At 36.5% G+C, this 20,773-nt stretch overlaps 1 protein-coding gene across 3 annotated transcripts in view; it reads left to right on the top strand.

Annotated features, from left to right (window-relative positions):
• The window catches only part of LOC145672635 (neprilysin-2-like), a 158,082-nt gene extending 150,026 nt beyond the window's left edge, over nt 1-8,056 (top strand). For all 3 annotated transcript variants that reach the window (XM_081741808.1, XM_081741803.1, XM_081741797.1), the window contains one exon: nt 7,771-8,056. In XM_081741808.1, coding sequence (XP_081597934.1) covers nt 7,771-7,885 — 115 coding nt within the window. In that variant the 3' untranslated portion in view covers nt 7,886-8,056. The remainder of the gene's footprint in view (nt 1-7,770) is intronic.
• Nucleotides 8,057-20,773: the final 12,717 nt, after the last annotated feature.

Here is a 20,773-nt window from a genome sequence, read left to right as displayed (position 1 = left end):
TATTCTCACGCGTTATCATACATTCTTTTCAAAACTAAGCTAAATGATTGACGTACACACCTCATAATACATAAACGTACATAAATCGTCTATAATGACGAGTGATTTCATTACGAACAGTAAAACCCGATTCGGCCATGGTTAAAATGAAAACAACAAACAGGTACGGTAAAACAAATATGTAATGGGAAAAAAGGAATTGTGCAGCGTGAATTTACTACAAAAGAAAAGAAGAAAGAAAAATCTTAATCACTTGATAAACAGGAAATCATAACATTCATGATAAATTCTTAACTAAGTAATTCATGTAAAGGTCCTGAGTTTGATTCCCTGGCGGTGACGTTCAGAATCTCATTATGAAAGCACGCGTACTAGAAATCAAAGTTTTTTAAAAATAATTATGTTACTGAAATGTGTGTTTTATTGCTGTCAAACTCGAGACCATTGCATCAGCATGTAACTGACCTACCATTCTATAGTGATAAAAAGAATGCATGAATGAATGTTTCAACAGTACTGAGATGTGATAAAGCACCCGTAAGCATTTTTTTCCACTCACAACGACCTTTAAATGATGCGTTTGCAAGTTGAAGAGATTCACCAACCATTAACGTTACACATACGTAATTGTCGAAACAAAATCTGTATAGCGTAAATCTTTTAACCAAATATTCATGCACTCTTTTTTATTTAAGCGGTTAGCGTACATGCTTCTAACGTGGAAGGCCCTGGTTCAATCCTCGGTGGGGTTTGCTTTCCCACATCGGATCGCTGTCAAGCCTTTTTTGAAATTTAATATTCTCATGCGTTATCATACATTCTTTTCAAAACTAAGCTAAATGGTTGACGTACACACCTCTGGCCTTGGTTCAATCCCGGGCGGTTGCTCGAATATCACGTTAAGCTGAAGAGGACGCTAATGCTTTCAAAGGGTATCGAACCATATTATTCTCAGACATAGTTTTTAATATTCTGTAATGCATTCTTTTCAAAACTAAGCGCACACATTTTCTGGCCATGGCTCAATTCCCGACGGGAGTTCACATTCAACATTAAGCTGAAGGGACGCTAAACCATATCATTTATCGTGCTTACTTCTAATGTGTGGGGGTTCCTGATTCGTACTCCCACTTTCCCATTCCACTAATTCCTTCATAGTCTAAATATTTCGTACTAAAAGTAAAACAGTGTATGAGTGATCCACCCCCACAAATATAAAATAAAAATGATTTTCGAATCTTGTGTGAAAATAAAATCTCACTGAACTTACCTCAAATTCAATGAACAAAAAGTCGGTGCAGTAAAGCTTAAATGAAGACACTTCTAAAAAAGCAGATCTTCTTCACTTCACAGTTGAGAGCGATGTAGGATTTGAAAAATGAAATTTAGATTTTTATTTAGGTCGTTGTGAAAACGATGTCATCATCAACCAATCAGAAACGATGAAATTTATAAATGACATCACAACGAACCAATCAAAACGCTCGCTGCTTTTGTCATGAATCACGAACGAAAACGATGTGTAACAATCGATCGTGACGTCATTCAAGTTTCTCAATAGTTACAACATCTAGTATCACAGTTCTGATCCCAAATGCTTTCTGTCAGGATCATGTCACTACTTGTCGTAACTGTGACGACATTTCATTTTCCTCATATTCCATACGAGAATGTCAATGTTTGCTTTTTTCATGAATCATGCTGACACGTTCGTAGTAAAACAAAAGTAATGCGATCCGCTGACGTTTGCATTTTCAATCATATGTGCTTCTATGTCTACACACAAAGAAGTCTATCAGCATTTTATTTTAATCCACGTTACACTGTCAGATTTATTTTCTTAAAGTATATGTGTATCCTTTTCAAGAACCATGGTTCGAAACCCACCAAGCACGATTAAAAACCGAATTCATTCATAGCTAAGCGGTTAGCATACACATCTTTGGTTTGAAAGACCTGAGTTCGATTCCTGGAGAAACATTTCTTAGGATTTTTCTAAAACTTGGTTTAAATTTCTAGTTCGAAAATTTTAAAAGTTTAGTTCGATAAAAAGTTTGATTTGAAAATTTTTAGATGTGATTTACATCTTTAGTTCGAAACTTTTGTTTTTAAAAAATGTTTTAGTTCGACAAAATTTTGTTTCAATTTTTTTTAGTTCGAAATTTTTTTGTTTAATTTTTTTAGTTTGAAATTTTTTTGTTCGAAAAATTTGTTTCGAAATTTTTTAGTTCGAAACTTTTGTTTGAAATTTTTGTTTCAAAATTTTTAGTAACAAACTTTTTGGTTCGAAAATTTTTAGTTTTGAAAATTTTTTAGTTCGAAAAAATTTTAGTTTAAAATTTCTTGCACTCTGTGGAACCGTTTCGAAAAGAATCGGAGCAGTTTAGGTAAGAAAAAATCTGGCAACACTGTTTCCATTAATGAAGCGCTTACTGAGCGTTTAAAAAAAATCGCTTAAACTCACAACAATGTGTTATAAGAAATCTACAAGCGACACCCCTCTTTCAACATTGTTACTTCCAGAGACATAGGCTACTAATTCAAGGACAGGATCTCCATCAAGGTAAGAAAGCTGGTAATCATCTTATCTGCCAAAGAGAACGATAATATTTAATGTAAACTTCAGTACAATATCATGATACCAAAAAAGGGTTATTTAAGGAGGAGGTTGAACCCTCCATGGGAACTTTAAGGATAACCATAAAAAGGAACAAAATTCTAAAATCCAGGTCTAGGGTGGATCGTCGTCATAGCACTCTGAATGTCTAGCATTGGGGGTGGGGGTGTAAGATTATGCGATTTCTATCAACCAATCAACATCGCTGTACCAAAGCAATCATCTTACCCGTAAAATGGAAACAAATGAATGAGGGGTTTTCCCACGTATTCTGTTCACCGTGTGGCGGGTCTAAGATCATGTGACCTCTGTCGGCCAATCAGAATCGAGGTACCAAAGCACTCATCTTACTCGTAAAAAGGGAACAAATTTCAAAAGTCACAGGGCTTAAGATCACGTGACCTCTGTCACCCAATCATCAGCGTGGTACCAAAGCATTCATCTTACCCGTAAAAGGGAACGAATTTCAAATATCCCGGGTCTAAAATCACGTGACAGCTGTCAACCAATCATAACCACTCATCTTACCCGTAAAAGGGAACAAATTTCAAAAATCCAGGGTGAGGGATTTCCCCGCGGGTCATCATACCACGTGACCTGGAAATTTGAATTTCCCGCGTGGGCGGGGCCTAACGTCACGTGACCTCTCTCAGCCAATCAGAATCGAGATACCAAAGCACTCATCTTAGCCGTAAAAGGGAACAAATTTCAAAAATCCTGGTCATAAAAGAGAGTGAGGATGAGTCATTCGGGCATAACGGGGGGCCTACTACTAGGAACAAGTTTAAGCTACCCACGGGAACAGTCGTTTGCATCGTACATCACGAAGGCCAATGAATGTTCTTCTTGAATTGAATTGAGTTTGAGTTTAACGTCCCGTTCAGCAGCGAGGCTATATGAGACGTGGACCTACTGATTAATGTGGAATCCGAACCACATGAGTTCCCGCCGGGAGTGTTCTTCTTATTGTACTCCTTGGTAATGGATGTGCCTTATGTTGTGTACTAATGATGCACCGCTCAAGCCGAGTCGAGAAAAAAAAAGGTCATCATCACATTCACATTGCTGCTGGCTCGCAATGCTTTTTTTTTTGGCCTCACAGATGATTGATGAACACTTTGGGAGATATATTTTTTATGGGTCGTAACCTTAAATAACGCCTTAGCACCAGTAATCAATCATGGTATTAAGGAAGTTGAAGTTACTTTATATGTTCTCCGGCATGTCTTCGCACTGGCTGACGCTGTCTCCGAGTGAGAAAAAATTCAAACATGCACATAAATATCACTTGCACATTCTATTGATGGACAATGCCCATACGTCATTTGTTTACGAGGGAAAAATAAGGTTCGGTATTTTTTGAACATACTTGGTTTTCATTTTTTCAACTGATTTAACCCAGGAATCGATTTCGTATGAATATAAGAGGAGGTACTTTCAAAAATTTTCGGGTCGATGTCAAAAAAAAAGAAAAGAAAAAAAGTAAGGAAACAAGCAAGAAGTTTTCCCACATGTATGTCTTTCGAAAGATTTTTTCGTTGCTGGAATGTTCTCTGAAGTCATGTTTCGAAAAATTGTTGAACTCCAATCACCGTTCTTACTGAATCTCTTCGATGATGTGAGAACGTCGCCCTTTCAAGCTACTTCGAGTTTTGGGAATTAAAACATCAACTTACTAATAAAATTTTTAAAAAAAAATCGATAAATCGAATAGGAAAAGTATGCTGATTTTCCACTTCGCCAAAATTCGAAAATGAAATGAAAAGGAAGATGTTTTCATGCCACCGATAATATTCAATAAAAACCGCAACTAGAATTTAACAGTCTTTCAGAACAAGTCTTGCAGAGGAAACGTTCTAGAAATGGAGGAACTGTTAGAATAGATATGCGTGTGCGGATGCAGACCACTTTCGAGTGGTTGATATTGGGAAAATAAGCTGTTAATGTTTTGTGAGAACTAAAAGTTCTTGATAACACTTCATTTACGTATTTTTATATCTACATATGAGACGTTCAGAGCACAAGGCAAGTCTAATTACCAAAGTTAAAAGAAAAGAGATAAAGTTTGTATGATACGCTTGTTTGGAAAAGTTAACACTTGTTTTTACATTCTAAGAGTTATTTACAATATGCGACATATTAACTTACTATACACAAAGTGGTCCAAAAGTAGGTGTACAGTCCCATATTGATCGCCTCATGGCATTTTATATAATTTACTTATTATTATCCATATGGATATTGACATGGTTTCCTTATTATTTGTTTCTAATATATTTTCATTTATATGTTAAACTTGGAACAGGCCGGAACAAATAAATCCATTAGTTAAATAAAGTAAATTGTCGTATTTGAACAACGTAGGATTGTATACCTACTTTTGGGCAACCCTGTATATCCTTATTAAAAAATATAACATGAATTACTGTACATAAAACATGTATGCAAATTTAACTTGCTTTTTATTGTAGTGGTAAAAAAATTAATGTGATGAGTATATACAGGGTGGTAGGTAACTCCACCGAAAAACTTTGGGAGGCGATTACTTATATGAAATAAAAGAAAAAAGTTCTAATAAACATGGGCCGAAAAACGTCTCCTTTCAGAGTTATGATCCATTGAAAATTCGAAAAATCACTTTTCAAAACTCTCTAACTTAGAAACTATAGGACCTATCCCAAGCGGTTTAAGGAATTACCCAGGAACTATATGTGCTCTATCTAAATATCCATGTTCTACCATCCTCCGTTATAGGTGAAAGGAACTATAAAAAGGAAGTTGAAGTATAGAGATACTCCTTTAAGTACTAGTGGTGCGTTCGTTTCGCTGGTACCGGTGAATTCTGAAACATGGATATTTATATAGAGCGTATACCAGTTTCTGTATAATTCCTTAAACCGCTTGGGATAGGCCCTATAGTTCCTAAGCCAGGGCGTTTTGAAACGTGATATTTCGAATTATCGGTAGTTCATAACTCTGAAAGGAGACGTTTTTCGACCCACGTTTATTAGAACTTTTTTCTTTCATCTCGTATAAGAAACCGCCTCCCAAAGTTTTTCGGTGGAGTTACCTACCACCCTGTATATTTTTCATCTTTATCTACTCCTGAAAATATTTTATAACTTATTTTTGACTCAAGTGACATTTTAGTCTGCGTGAAACAAGTATTTGTGAACTGAAAATCGTTTAATAAGACACGTGACACTGTATAATGGAAACGCAGTTTTCTTGGAATGAACTCTTGTGTATACTACAGTATCTTATACTGTGTACACACTTTATTCTATCTATCTGATGCAGTGGTTCCCAACCGATGTATCGCATCATTTTAGAATTTAAAAATAATGAAGCATTTACTAATAAAATTAAAATCGATATTGAAATAGGCTGTACCAGTCAATGCCTCCGGCTGCAACAGCAATATTCGGTATTACACAGTCACGAGTTTATAGAAATTTATTGTTTTACATTATAATAATTTATATTATTATTAATAAAAGTAAAACAAGTATATTGCAATGTCGTAAGTGTTAAGGGGGCAGACTACTAAATATTTTTCAAAAGCTAACAATTTTTCTTTCGCCCGTTTTTCGTAAGTGGAAAGAGATATTGAAATGTAACTTACCACAATAATAGATAATGTTATTCTACACCCAAAAATACAAATCGGAAGAATAATCAGTGTTACCATCCATAGAAATTACAGTGTGACCAAAATTTGAATTACCCCAAAATCTAGGTTAAGGCATCGACTAGAAAAATGAACTCAACGGTAATTGATGACTTATCATGTTATCTGTGTTCCTTGTTAACTACTTTTTAAATAATATTTGTATTTGTTTCGTAATAACTTACGTAAGTTTTTAAAAATAAAGTGCATTCTTGTTTTTATCGAGACCAAACGCATCACTGGAGTCAGAAATTGAAATATGTGAAATAAGTGAATACCAACGCAATTAGTCCTCTGAATCACACTGCGAACTTTAAGTCAGAGATTCAATTAGAAATATTGGAAATATGTTAATACCAGAATAGGTGCCGACTTTGGGGGAGGCAAGACGCTTTTGACCCCCAAAATATTTATAGGTGGGGTCGTCCCCCCAATATAATCCAGTCGAGAAAGAATTAATAAATTGGAACAAGAATTTCTGTCGTAAACTTATTGCTTTTAATTCAATATAGGAAAACCCTTTTTTATTCGATAGAAAACACAATTTTCAAAACTGTGTTTAATGAAGCACTGAAGCTTCAACCAACACTCTGGAAGCACTGGGAGGGGGGCGCGGTGGCTCAGTGGTAGAGCGTTCACCTCTGGTGCTTGGGGTCCCGGGTTCGATCCCAGCCCCCGCCATGTGAACTTTGTGGTGGACAAACACCGTGCTCGTGGGTTTTCTCGGGGTTCTCCCGTTTCCTCCCACTTTCTTCATTCCACCGTTTCACTCATCTCTCATCATCACCGTCTCCTTTAGCCTAACCGGCATAACCGTGGGACGTAAAACTTAAAGATTTCATTTCATTTTCTGGAAGCACTGATATGACAAGTGAAGATCAATGTGAGCGCAAACTTGCAGTGAAGTTCCCAAATTTTGAACTTGAATTTGTTTTATGCAAATTTGCATTAGGTCGTGAATTTGGATGCAGAGGAGTGGATGCAGCTTACAGAGAACTGGGGGGAAGGAGGCCTCCATCAAGCTGTTGATAGAAAGCGGATGAATATGATGATATATTTATTCATTGTTTTGCCCCCCTCCCCCAATATTTTCTTCAAGTCGGCGCCTATGAATACCAGTATGCCCACGGTATGCATAAGCTTACCGTGGAATACGTACAATACTTCATCGTAGTAGAGCTTGTTTTTAAATTTTGACAGCTGGAATGACTTTCGAGCTACTAATTTACTACCGCTAAGTCATATGATCATACTATCCGAATCTGATCACCGTTATGCCTTCTGTATTAACTTTCCAATTACATCATTATGTTAAGTCAGCACTAATGATGGACTGCACCTGTAACTACGCTACTGTTAGTATAATTATTATTATTATGTTCACACCCACAGAAAGAACCAAAGCTGTTTATTGTAGTTGTTCTTACTTGTTTTATTTATAAGGCTATTTTTCTAATACGAAATTTTAAAACTTTATTTCCAGTGTAAATAATTTCATGAAGAATTCAGAAGAGTTTACAAAGGCATTTAACTGTTCATCAACAGAGAAGATGAATCCTATGAAAAAGTGTCGAGCATTTCCTTTGGAAAGGAATTAGAATTATGATGATTAATCAGCAGAACCAGGAGCTTTTCTTCTGAATATCTATTATATCAAAGAGGTGAATTTTATCAATATTGACTGTGTAATCCCTGGAAGACAGTCGCATTTGAGATGCAAAAGGTTGATTAAATTTTGTATTGTAGAAATTTGTACAATAAATTTACTACGAAACTGTACATTTGAATTTCACTGATTCTCAATTGTAAAGTAAGGCAGAAATCTCTCATTTTTATAATTTTAATGACCCATAACCTTGTATAAAATGAGAAATGATGACAACTATTGTGTTTTTCAGATGTAAAGCATCACGGGCAGTAGCCAATGGTGTGCGATATTCCGCGCGGTGTTGCCGGATTTCGGACTCCCCTTTCCCTTCTCGCTCTTCCTCTAGTTGAGATTATTACACATACATTGGCAACATTATTCACAATGTAAATATACTATTCCAGCAAACTCAAAGATTTTGGCTGTGTATCCTAGAAGTATATATAGCAACTGAATAACCTACCTATTAACTTATTCCAGTGGAACTGCTAAACGTTCGTCTTCAACACTACTTTCACTATCGTCTATGTCAATTAATATTTCGCCATTGTCTGAATCTGACTCTTGTAAATTTTTTATTATGAGTTCCAAAAATTGTAAACACAAAAAATAATTCTTCGAGCTTCACTTCGTAGCACTTTTTTTTTTTTTTTTTTTAAAAGAAAATTCCGCACTTGTACTCGGTTTCCTTAAAGACATTGTCAACTATAATTTTGGAGAACAAATGAACTACCACGAAAGAAAGCAACCTAGACACTGATGAATTCTGTTTATGCTAGAAGAAGAGAAGTTGCGTTCCTACACACACAATCAGCTCCTTTGCTTCCATGTCTGTTCCTATAATAACATACTCTTGTACTTGATGTAGGTCTCACAACAACAATCCATCTGATTCGTAAGCAACACGATATGGTCGAGTTTGTTTTGGGTTACAATAATTTATGACACCACTCAGACGCCTGGTGCTTTTGCATCCCTGCTAGAGGAGTAAAGAAGGAGTACGTAATTGGCCACACATACGTAAGGTATTGAAACGAAGAAAAAAAATCATACTGCGTTTCTTCTGTCGAATAAGGAAGAATCTTGCATGAAGGCAATTTCAAAACAATATTACGAATGTCCCATACCTTCTGTTCTTCCACATGAGCTCCCGCCGGGAATCGAATATATATATATATATATATATATATATATATATATATATATATATATATATATATATATATATATATATATATATATATATATATGAATCAAATTGCAGAGGCTTGTTATTTAATTCGATCGCTTACTATTCTCAAGGGTGTAGAAACGGGGGAAAAGAAGGCCTTGGCTTTCCAAACTATTTCCAGCCCCGAAATGAGGTTCATCTAGTATATGTTTAGTAAACTTATTTAATAGTTAATGCAAATTAGGAACGTTTATAATAAAATAAGATTTTTAAAAAAAAGAAAAAAGAAAACATCATCAATACAGTTTCTGTACCTAATTACAAGGACGCTGATTTCTCTGTAAATTGGGGGAGGGGGGGTTGCATTCAGATGCAGAAAGCATATATGATGATTTTAAGACAAATTGCATTCAAATTATGCCTAATATTGCACATTTACAAATAAAATGAGGGGGCCTGGCTCCCTCAGTCCCCCCAGGATCTCTCACTACTATATTATTGCATAATAATATCTGAGTTGATATTTTTTCGAGTTTTTTCCTTTTAGTATTTTAACCTACATAAACACAAAGTCGGATAAACAGACTGCTAGAAACAGCATTTGTTTTCTTATGAATAGCTTATTGATTTATCTCTTACAATCCGCTTTTCAACTTCAGTACTGGCAAGATCCGTCTTTTGTTAAGGTAGCATCGAGAAAACATAATCCGCCTTATGCAGAGTCGTTTTGACATATGATTAGAATCATTCTAAAGGTCTGACTACTGCAGGAAACAAATGTTAGTCGAACTCTTTAGTATGGTACTAATCACACATCAGAAAGACTCTGCATAAGGCCCAATATGTGTATAGTATACATGGTGAGTTAAAATGCTTTCATATTCTGAAAGAGGTCATTTGTTCTGTTTTTAATGTGTGAAAAGCTTTCCTCCCCCTGAAAGTAATGTTCCCCTAGAACAACCTGTTGGTTACACCCCTGATTATCCTTTAATAAAAGTTGAGTTCCATTTCCAAATCGAAGAAAAATCCACTGGAAATTAGACGGGACTCAACGCTCGTTTTACTAATTGTTTTATATGGAAACCTTTCAAAGCGTGTATCATGACAACCAGTTGTCATAAAAAGATGTAGTTTTCACGTATGTGTTCGTAATTCTTTTCTCTACTTCGTAAAGTGAGCAGTTAATGTGCTAATACAATATTTCTAATAAGCGCCTCTGCTATTGTCAAGATTCGCAGTAGCGCGAGAAGTCAGCGTGCAGAACTGCTTGTCGCGAATTGTCAACACCGCTCAAAGCCAATTGGACGCCGCGTAAAGCCAACTCAAGGCCATGCTGCTTCTCATCTGAAATCTGCTGTACATTTAGTTTCAGTACTAAACTAGCTGAAATGCCTGTATTTCATATGAGGGAGACTAGCTTACAAGGTGTTCACAATTTCGTTGCTAGTCCTGAAGCAAATACTATTTTCTTTTAGATGCGAGTCCGAATAAGTTTTCTATTCAACCTACAACCGATTACAGCCCTCCAAAAGTTCTAAGAGACGCATACGTGTACAGCGGTGTCCATCTCCCCCATGGTTCATGACGCGTTCCCCATTTTTCCTGATATGTCCCACCCAAGTCAAGTAATACTTCCTTTAAGATTAATCAACTCTTTTCTCTTCTTTAATGTTTATATCTCCTCTTTTGTCGCAAGCTTATAATGAGTATAAATTAGATGAAGTAATTCTCGGATATTTGATCTGAATTAGAGAAAATGTTCAAAGTGATGAATTTACATTTCCCCCCAAATGAAGCACTACCGGTATTTCACGTTAATAGTTATAATCATGCCCATTTGTTAAGATACAAGGTAGTTCCCATGTATTATTCCTAGTTTCGGATAAAACTGTAAAATAGTTTTAGACAGAAAATAAAATTGGTTAAAATCTCCATAAAAATTACTCATGACGCTCTGCACGTCATAGCTCGAACACAGAATAGTATTTAGGTAAGTGCTATTCTGTGTTGGAGCACAGGGCGGCAGAATTTAGGAGGCGGCATTTTTTTTTAAAGATTCACATTTAAGTAATATTTAAAACTAGCAACCCGCAGAGTCCCCTGCGAGCGCGAAAAAATATGTTAATGTGTTCAATTTGCTCTAATTACAGTACTAATTAGCTAGCTTATCTGATTATTTTTGGAGTCATCCTCTCCTACCCCCACCCCAAAGGGTGAGGATGAACTTGAAGATTATTAAAACTGATACCGTTAAACTCAACGATCTCGGAAACTATGAATTCAACATTAATATCTGTCGTTTTCAATTACTTTTTTTAAATCTAGTCCCTCCCTGGGAGTGCAGTATAACCTTGAAGTTGAATTGGATTAAAACTGTCACTAATCACCTCAGCGACCTCCAAAATTATGAATTCAACTCCAATATTGGTTGTTTTCGATTATTTTTTTAAAATTCCCCGTGTTCTTCTTATGGGGACGTTGCAGCCCCAAATCTCAGCTCAGGTGTGACCTAGATACCTGGAACAGGTCATTTAGATCATTTCTCTGAGAGCTTTAAAACATTAAAATTTAATGTTTCTATCTATTATGGTTCTCGAGTAGAAACGCGCTACATACAGACAGGCAGCTTGTTATTGTATTATTAATACATAGATGCTGTTTAAACCATTTCTAAAGGTGAACTATGTAAATAATTATTTTTCTTATCAGCTATCGCCAATAATTGAGCAGTTTGATGCAATAAGGCGTAAGTCTGAAACATGGAGTTGGAGAAAAACGATGTTGAAAATTTAAGCAGTGTTTTTTCTTACATAAAACAATGTAATATGCAGCATTTTATTCCGATATTGAATTGAAATGTTACCAGGAGGCTAAACAAGCATGGCAAATGCCACAAATGAGTTTGATGCAAAAAGGGCGCAAACTCGCTTATGTCGTTATTAAATCAAACTCCTCAATTATTGATGTCTCACAGCGACGTCCACCTATGGTCACCTACTTTCGGGCAGAACACATCATAATCATCATTGAGAGAATAGGCCATTTAAAATTACGTTGTAACTTCTGTAACTTGTAATACCTAAACTGCTACTTAACAAGAGCTGGTATGCATCCAAAATCACGGCTAATTTCCTTGTTTGAGACAAGTTTGTGCGGGGGAAGCGGAAAATTATTTAGAGCACGGTGTGTCTCGATATCTTAGACATATAAATAAAGTTTGTCGTCAGTCAAAAAAGTCTGGGAACACTGCTCTAGAGAGCTCTCTCGGAGAAACTAATGGGATAGAAACTAGTGGTGGGCACAAAAACAGGTATTTAGGTTTTCGGTTTTTAGAATAACCGAAACCTGCTTTTGAAAATTTTCAAAAAACTGGTTTCGGTTTTCCGCCGGATCCAGTTTCAGTTTTCTCAAAACCGGTTTCGGGTTTTTCCAATATTTGTTCAATTTCTTGCTAAAATAGTGTTACGTTGTTCTCCGGAAACCGAATCTGTTTCCACAGAAATAGTTTTATGTGGTTTCCAACCGTTTCCACCAAAACCAGTTTCGGGGAAAAACGAAACCGGTTTCGGTGGAAAAAACCGGTTTGGAGAAAACTGATACCGGTTGTGATGAAAAATCGAACCGGTTTTTGGAAAAAACCGAAACCGGTTTCGGTGAAAAACTGATCCGGTTTTGGAGAAAACCGAAATGTCGGTTTTTTGGGTTTCGGTTTTTATAATAAAAACGGTTTTGCCCATCCCTATAGAAACCCTAAGGTAGGCAGGCAGAGCCCCCAGCTAGCCAAAGGCTAGTTTTAAAGATAAAACTGTGGGTTAATTACATTATTAAGCTTTTTAACGAGTACTGGTGAAGCCGGTTTGGAACGTAAATTTACAGCTAACGAAATGACAAGCACAGATCTAGTATGTCCAAAACAAAAGGAAAAGTATCCATATTGTAATTATTGCATCATTACTTGTTTTAGTCGTAAATACCTGTTTTTTGTACATAAAAGAAAAGATTGTGTTAAAATGCTTGTGTAAATCATCAAGTGTGTTCCTAACTTATTTTCAATTTTCATTTTAGTATTAAAAGTTAAGGAAGAAACAGAATAAACTTTGAAAACAATGCAAAACAGTCATTTGAAAACATTTTTTTTTAACATGGAAAAACCCAGAAAAAACAGAAATTACTAATAGCTTCATCATAATAGGGATTGTTTAAAAATAAAGTAAAAAAACACTAAAAATAAAAATATAACTAACATTCACGAGTTTGTGGAAAGGAATTATATCTAGTTAAAAACTCGGTTTTGTTTGATGGTTCCTTATACTTTGAGTTGCAAATATGATTTCGATCTGATAATATCACTTCAGTTTCAAAATCATTTGTAGGGCCGCGGTGGCTAAGTGATAGAGCGTTCACTTCTGGTGCTTGGGGTCCCGGGCTCGATCCCAGCCCCCGCCAAGTGAACTTTGTGGTGGACAAACACCGTGTGCGTGGATTTTCTCGGGGTTCTCCCATTTCCTCCCACTTTCTTCATTCCACCATTTCATTCATTACTCACCATCACCGTTTCCTTTAGCCTTACCGGCATAACCGTGGGACGTAAAACTCAAAGATTTCATTTCATTTCAAAATCATTTGCGAATTATAAACGACATGAATAGTTCGAAGCAGTACATACAGAATACTATCACATTATCCGACTTGTAGGAGATATAAGTAATAGTGCTACTAATATTAATATATATAATTACTGACCAACAAATGTTGTGGCAAAAATCTATATTATAGATAAAAAGAAATTGGGTTTTATTTTGGGCCACCACTTTCATGACTGCGAACATTGACTGCGCTGAAGATATAAAGACAAAATGAAAATAAAATAAAATAGAGTTGATCAATTTGGATAGCTTAATACATTTACACCATATCTTCTGGAAAAGAAGAAGAGATATCATTAACCGATACAGATACAGACAATCGTTTAACTGATATTTTATTTATTGAGTAGTTGGACAAGAAAAAGAAAAAAAGGTGCAAAGAAAACACATATGATCCAAACATGAGTTGTGATCAATTGTCAACTTCTGAATCCATCAAAGAAAAACGAGGTAGTTACCCATTCGAGGTATGGGAACAATATTGAAACTTCTGAAGTTGGTTCACCTAAACGATTTAACAAGGTATTCGCAAAATGGTTTGTCAAAGGAAGAAGAAGTGATCGATGGAGTGCCAAGTGTGATAGTGTCCCAAACAAGTCGATGAGAACAAAAGTCAGGCAACGTCAAATGTTGTAATGCCAGATCATCTACAGAATCAAGATAAAATCATTGCTCAGCTAATAGAAAATCAAAATATCATGCAGGCTCAGATCAATTTCCTGATGACCAAATAGAATCAGCAGAAGAAAAGGAAGAAGTTCATGGATTGGCAGCAGTGGCGGATCCAGAGGAGGCGATCGGGGCGGTCTCCCCCACAGAAGGGGAAAGTTTTTTATTTTATATATAAATAAAACTCATCCCAGAGTTTGGAGCTCTTAAAACTAGCTCTAAGTAGCAGTATTACAACCCACCGCTTCCCCAGAAGTCCGTCCTGAATCCGCCTCTGATTGGCAGTATAGCGAATCTAATTCTGATGGCTAGAACTTGAATTGTAAAATACATGTGTATTTTCTTTTGTTTTGTTCTAGTTCTGATTTGTAAAGGGGGAGGATATGTTGGATATTGAGAGTGGCCCAAAGTGCTTTTACATGTTACAAATACTGTTGAGAAGTTGAAGATAGCATATACCATGTGAAAACAATCAGATAATGAATGTTTTAGACAAGATTACATGGAGGGAATTCCGCGGTGAATGTGATAGTGTCAACATCTCCTAGAGTGAGCTGACGAAGAGGAAATGGAAAAAATGCACTGTTCTCATCGTACACTTTTCATACACACTTACAAATACTCTTGAAATCACCTACATACATTTACAATTACCCTACACGTTTACATTTCAACTATTTTTTTTTTTCATTTTTTCCAAATCTTTCACCCTGACTAACTGGGTAACTGGCTTTCTTCTTCCCGTTGGAACTCCATCACGGATTTTGACTCTTACTACACCTGATTGTGACTATACATTTCTTTACCTAACTGTGACAAATTAGTTCTCCTATTCCTAAACTGACATAATTAACTATTTATATTCTATTTATTTCCTACTATATATGACAGGTAATGCGACTTGTATGTCGACCAAAAAATGCAAATGGCGGCTTTCGCCATTTGTAAAGCTCTTTACAATTTCTAAAAGAATAATTCAATACTTGTACAAGTAATTCAATTTAACCACATTTTTAGCATACTTGATTTTAAAGCTGATGCTCCTTTTAAATAACACCGATAATGGTGATGAAGACAAGACAAGACAAGACAAGACAAGACAAGACAAGACAAGACAAGACAAGACAAGATTACATTTAAGATTTAAAAGTTAATTAAAAAGATTTAGATTATGATAATTAAAAAGATTTAGATTATGATATAATTTTGATAGCTTGGTGCAGGCACGTAGGCTAGGGGTGGGTCCGGGGGTCCGGACCCCCGGCTTCGAAACCATGAATAAAAAAAACAAGGAAGGATGAAAGAAAAAGAAACGAGAAAAAGAAGAATGAGCGTTAAAAATAAAAAGCTACAGCAGGCGTCTGGTTGCTCTTTTTTATGAGGAGCTTCGTGTGGGGGAAACGGGAAATGGTCAAGTTAAAAGTGGATTATTATTGTAACGGAGCATTCCGAACTCCATCTAGTTCTATGCTAATCCTGTGGACTACAAATGACGATCGATAAACCGATTATATAAGATAGACTCTTAGATAGAACTTGCGAAAATCACCAATAATATAAGCCTGGCAACATAGATTCCAGTTACACTTGTTAGAGATATTTTTAATTTTGCGGCAGCACTAATCCATTTTATAGGATGTCTTTACTGCCGAAAGAGATCTCGTTGCTATCCTTGACTGCATTAAATGAAGATAAGAAAAAGAAGAAAAAGACAAGAAGAACCGAGTTCAAATGACCTCGGAAAACTATCTTTTTCAATAGGCCTACTTCTTTAATATTCTTTTACTTGAGATTTCTTCATAGTTTATTAAAATACTTACTATCAAACCATTGTCCTAACAAACCAATATGGGTATATTGCCAGTAAAATAGTTTAGATTGATCGAACCCCTGGTTTGTAACCACAGTATTTCATGTCACCCCACCCCCCGTTCATTACGAAATCCTGGCTAAACGAACCAATATATGTTGCCAGTAAAATAGTTTAGAATGGTCGAGCCCCTGGTGTGATAACCATAGTATTTCTTCACGGACCCCCCTATTATGAAATCCTGGCTACGTGCCTGCTTGGTGGGATACGATTGATTTGAAGACTCGAGACTAGAAAAGGTACAGATATAGAATAAAGAGGTCAAATAACGATATTGTGTTTTTAGTTGTAGATGAATTCTGGACGTGACAGTAATAGTCACGCACTTTGTTTAACATTAGATATTTAACAGTATGTCACTTTTTTCTAACTTTCGAGTAAAGTGGAAAAGAAAGTTCAATTTTCCCATGCAATGCAATGTTAATATAATGACACACATCAAACAAGATTCTCGTGCCACCTACAGAAATATTTCCAAAACTATCTACACAGGGGCGTAAATAAGGGCCCCGCAGACCCCGCACTGCGGGGAGCCCAAGCCATCACGGGGCCCCCAAATAGTGATGTAGGACGTAGAGAAGGGGCCCCATTCCACGTTGTCTGCGGGATGGCCCCTAAGCCCTTAGTTACGCCACTGTATCTACACACTATTCTATGGTCCGATTCCCACTCATTCCAAATAATAACTCAATTTTACCGAAAATGATACTATTGCCTTTCTCCGACCCCGACAAATACTAATGTTGAGTTTGTAGAATACTCGCTATTTCTGACAGATGGTTATCATACACAATATCTCTTTTGTAAAAGTTATTGAATAGCATTCTTGGAAAATTATTATTCTTTCTCTTAATATTGTTACATTAAACTTCCTTCCAATTCGCCTTAATCTAACCTTACAGTTTGTTAATTGTGTTTAATAGTGGCATTTTTAACCCTTTATTTACGACATTATGAACCAATGAAGCTAGACATGATATCATTAGTGCTTTTTGCTTGAATTGGAGTAAAATAAAATATTTTAGCGCAAGATTTGAAAAAAAAATCTTTCCTGAATTTTTGGCGGTCCCTTTGACTCAAAAGTACCGTCAGGTCAGAAATGTCATTTTTCACAAAATGCACAGTATACAAGAAAATGTTTTAACTCTTTGTTTTGTGATTTTTTAAATAAAATATGACATTGTAAGTGAACAACTGACCTTTATTACCACTCAGAAATAAGACCTTTATTACCACTCAGAAATAAATGTAGACATTTACTATAGATATTCCACATTGAGTTGGCACCTAGTCTTCTGTTCTGAGCGCTGCTGTCGACTGAAGAAATTCCACTCCCTTTCGCTAATTCTCTCCCGTTTAGCAACAGCTGAACCCTTATCGGCTCAACGCGTGGGTGTGTCGAGGGTGAGCTTTAGTTCGCAATTTTGCCACGGCTCAAGACATTTTGGCAGCACTATAACCACAGTTGAATACAAGGTAACCTAAGTACTAACAGGAATAACGTCGAAATTAGTATACACATTAATACTAATTTCGATCTATTCCTATTGAGCCTAGACTACTTTGGCACGATTGGAACGCACAATCTATATCACTGCACCAATAGTCTTTGATTTTCGGAAGTCTGTGGTACCCAAAGAGAAACTGTAAACCAAGAAACCCATAAATCTTCCACACTTATTGGCTGTATCTTCCTGTGTTTTTGCACGGAATACAAATTGGATTGGTAGACGATGTTATTAATGATATTATTGTCATAAAATGTCAGGAAATAATCAGTAGCGGTATCCAATGAATAGAATATTTCTGTAATGGGACCTTTCTGCAGTGTAAAAATCGGGATAGTTGTATTATATCCTTCTTCCGCCATTTTCTTGCAATTGGGATATTCGATGGAAGCGAACTTTCTTCATCTTGAACAGCAACTTCTGGTTCCCTGTCTTCGGGTAATGGCGATTCTCGGGAACAAGAACTTGCCTGTTGACCAGAACTCGGATTTTCATTATTTTCGTCGCTTGAATCCTCAGGCGTTACAACATTGTCGTCCATCTCTTTCAAGCAAAAAAGGATTTCGTCTGAGGGGAGCAGGCGTCTATGTTCAGCCATCTAAAAAAAATGTTAGTATCTATCGTAGGAGAATTACATAAATATCGTACAAATAAGTTAATTTTAGAGCCCTATTTACTCAAATATTCCTAGCCTGTAGCTCAGTCGGTAGGGTGGCCGACTGCCAATCCATCGACCCCGGTTCAATTTCCGGTGGGTGTGGTAGAGAAACATTTCACCTCAGGCCTTAAGTCCCAGAGTAGTGCTCTCAAACTTGTCGGGTCAGGTCAGAACAGCTCGAGTCACTTGTCGGGTCAAGTTCGAGCTATTCGGGTCCCAGGTCGGGTTGGGTTGGACCTTGACCCGACCCGTTGAGAGCACTATCTCAGAGGTTCACTCATCCTTTGAAAATGAGTGCCAACGAAAACTGGGGGAAAAAAATCAAACCACTCGAGAAGGTTACTCAAAGCGGCTGGGAATAGCGGCTCACTGACTACGTGCACCCCCCAGAAAAGCCGCTTAGCTGGCCCTGGTCCTAACAGGCTGTTGCGCCGTAAAGCAATTTTATTTACACTAATGTTACTGAGGAATCTAGTAGAAACTTACAAATTTATTAGAACAACAAGAAGTGTGATTGCTCATCAAATTGAGTCCAAAACTCTACCCACGGGTACATTGCTGGTTGCGCCAATGAAACATCTGAATGTATTAATGGGTGCATTATTGGCGCGACCAGCATGGGAAGATTGGTCATCAGATGCTTTCCCGAACATTCCCTATTTACTTTGACTTGATTACGGTATCCATTTTTCAGATTATTTCCAAATATACATTATGTTATATAAAAAAAATCATGGAGTCGAATGCCCCCTAAACCCCTGTCCACATACGCCACTGCTTGCATCTGAGTCAGATATATCTATGCTTCATTCATTCAAAGAAGTTGCAAACATATTTCACATTACATGGAGAAGTTTACTCAATTCTCCCATAAAAATCACAAAAACAAGTAAAATGAGCCAATAATCTATCTTTCCAGCCCGGACGGTACTTCAAAGGCAAGAAACAACAATTGGCTTTCTCGCACACAACAATCAAAGGATTCCGAAACTAAACAATGAATACATGAATACTGAGTACGTTGATAAAAATAAAAAATATCTGAGCACGTACCTGTTTTAGTTAACTCTCCAGGACCTTTCAAATCCTTAGTAGCCAAAACTTCGTGGCACCCTTTCTGAACTGCTGAAACAAAATGGCTTTGACAGGGAAAATATTTCTTCTACATCGTGCAGCCAGCTGTTGATCGTTTTGCAAAACAGAGTGAAGCGTTACCAAGAAGTACCGTTCGAACACAACGTACGAATGATTTTCTATAACATTTTCTTTCTGCGTGTACTTAAAAGTACCGTCAGTAAATAAAGGGTTAACTTTCGTCAAATTATGTTATCGATGAACATTAATCAATACACAAGGGCGCCGATTTCTCTATAAAATTAGGGGGGCAATCAGATGCAGAAGGCATGTATGAGGATTTTAAGACAAAATGCATTCAAATTATGCCAAATATTGTATATTCTTAAATACAATAAGGGGGCCCACATCAGCTTTGGGGGGTCCGGCCAGGGCCGTGCTGGGATACTAATGAGGGCGGTGGACAAGTCTACTAAAAGGGCGCCTATACAAACGGGAATATATATATATATATATATATATATATATATATATATATATATATATATATATATATATATATATATATATATATAGAGAGAGAGAGAGAGAGAGAGAGAGAGAGAGAGAGAGAGAGAGAGAGACTTTGAAAGAAAGTATGAAGTATGGGTGCCATTTTATATGAAAATCACCGCCAAATTTGTTTTAGTATTAACGTAAATAGCTAACCTCGAATCGAAATCCTCTTTACTACAGATAAACTTTTTAGTTCCTGTAATAACATTTCTGTTAAATAAAAATAAAAAGAAGCTAAATGTATCAACAACTTAATATAGCTCTATGGCCTATGGACGCAGGAGGCTCATTGCCGCGTTTACAAAAGCTCTCCATTGATTTCTGTCCTTAGAAAACTGAACCCAGTTTCTATTTTATATTTCAATCTCTGGGAGAACCATTTTAATATGTCCTCCCATCTGCGCCTCGGTCTTGCTAACGATCATTTTCCTATTTCGATTTCCAGTTACAACTTCGAAAGCGTTTCTAATTTCTTCCATTCTGGCTACATAAAATGACCATTTGAGCCTCCTAGACTTGATGACCCTAAACGGTAAACGGTAACGGATGTTTGGTAAACGGTATTAAATTATGCAGTTCCTCCTTATGAAGTTTCCGCCTTTCCCCATTCCCGTTCATTTTGGAGTTCAAATATTGGTTTAAGAATCTTGTTTTCAAATATTTTCAGTCTGCGATTTTCCCTCAGTC

The sequence above is a fragment of the Thermobia domestica genome, chromosome 2 (assembly GCF_964235325.1).
Source record: "Thermobia domestica chromosome 2, izTheDome1.hap1.1, whole genome shotgun sequence".
NCBI lineage: Eukaryota > Metazoa > Arthropoda > Insecta > Zygentoma > Lepismatidae > Thermobia > Thermobia domestica.
This window is presented reverse-complemented; position numbering and strand designations above follow the sequence as displayed.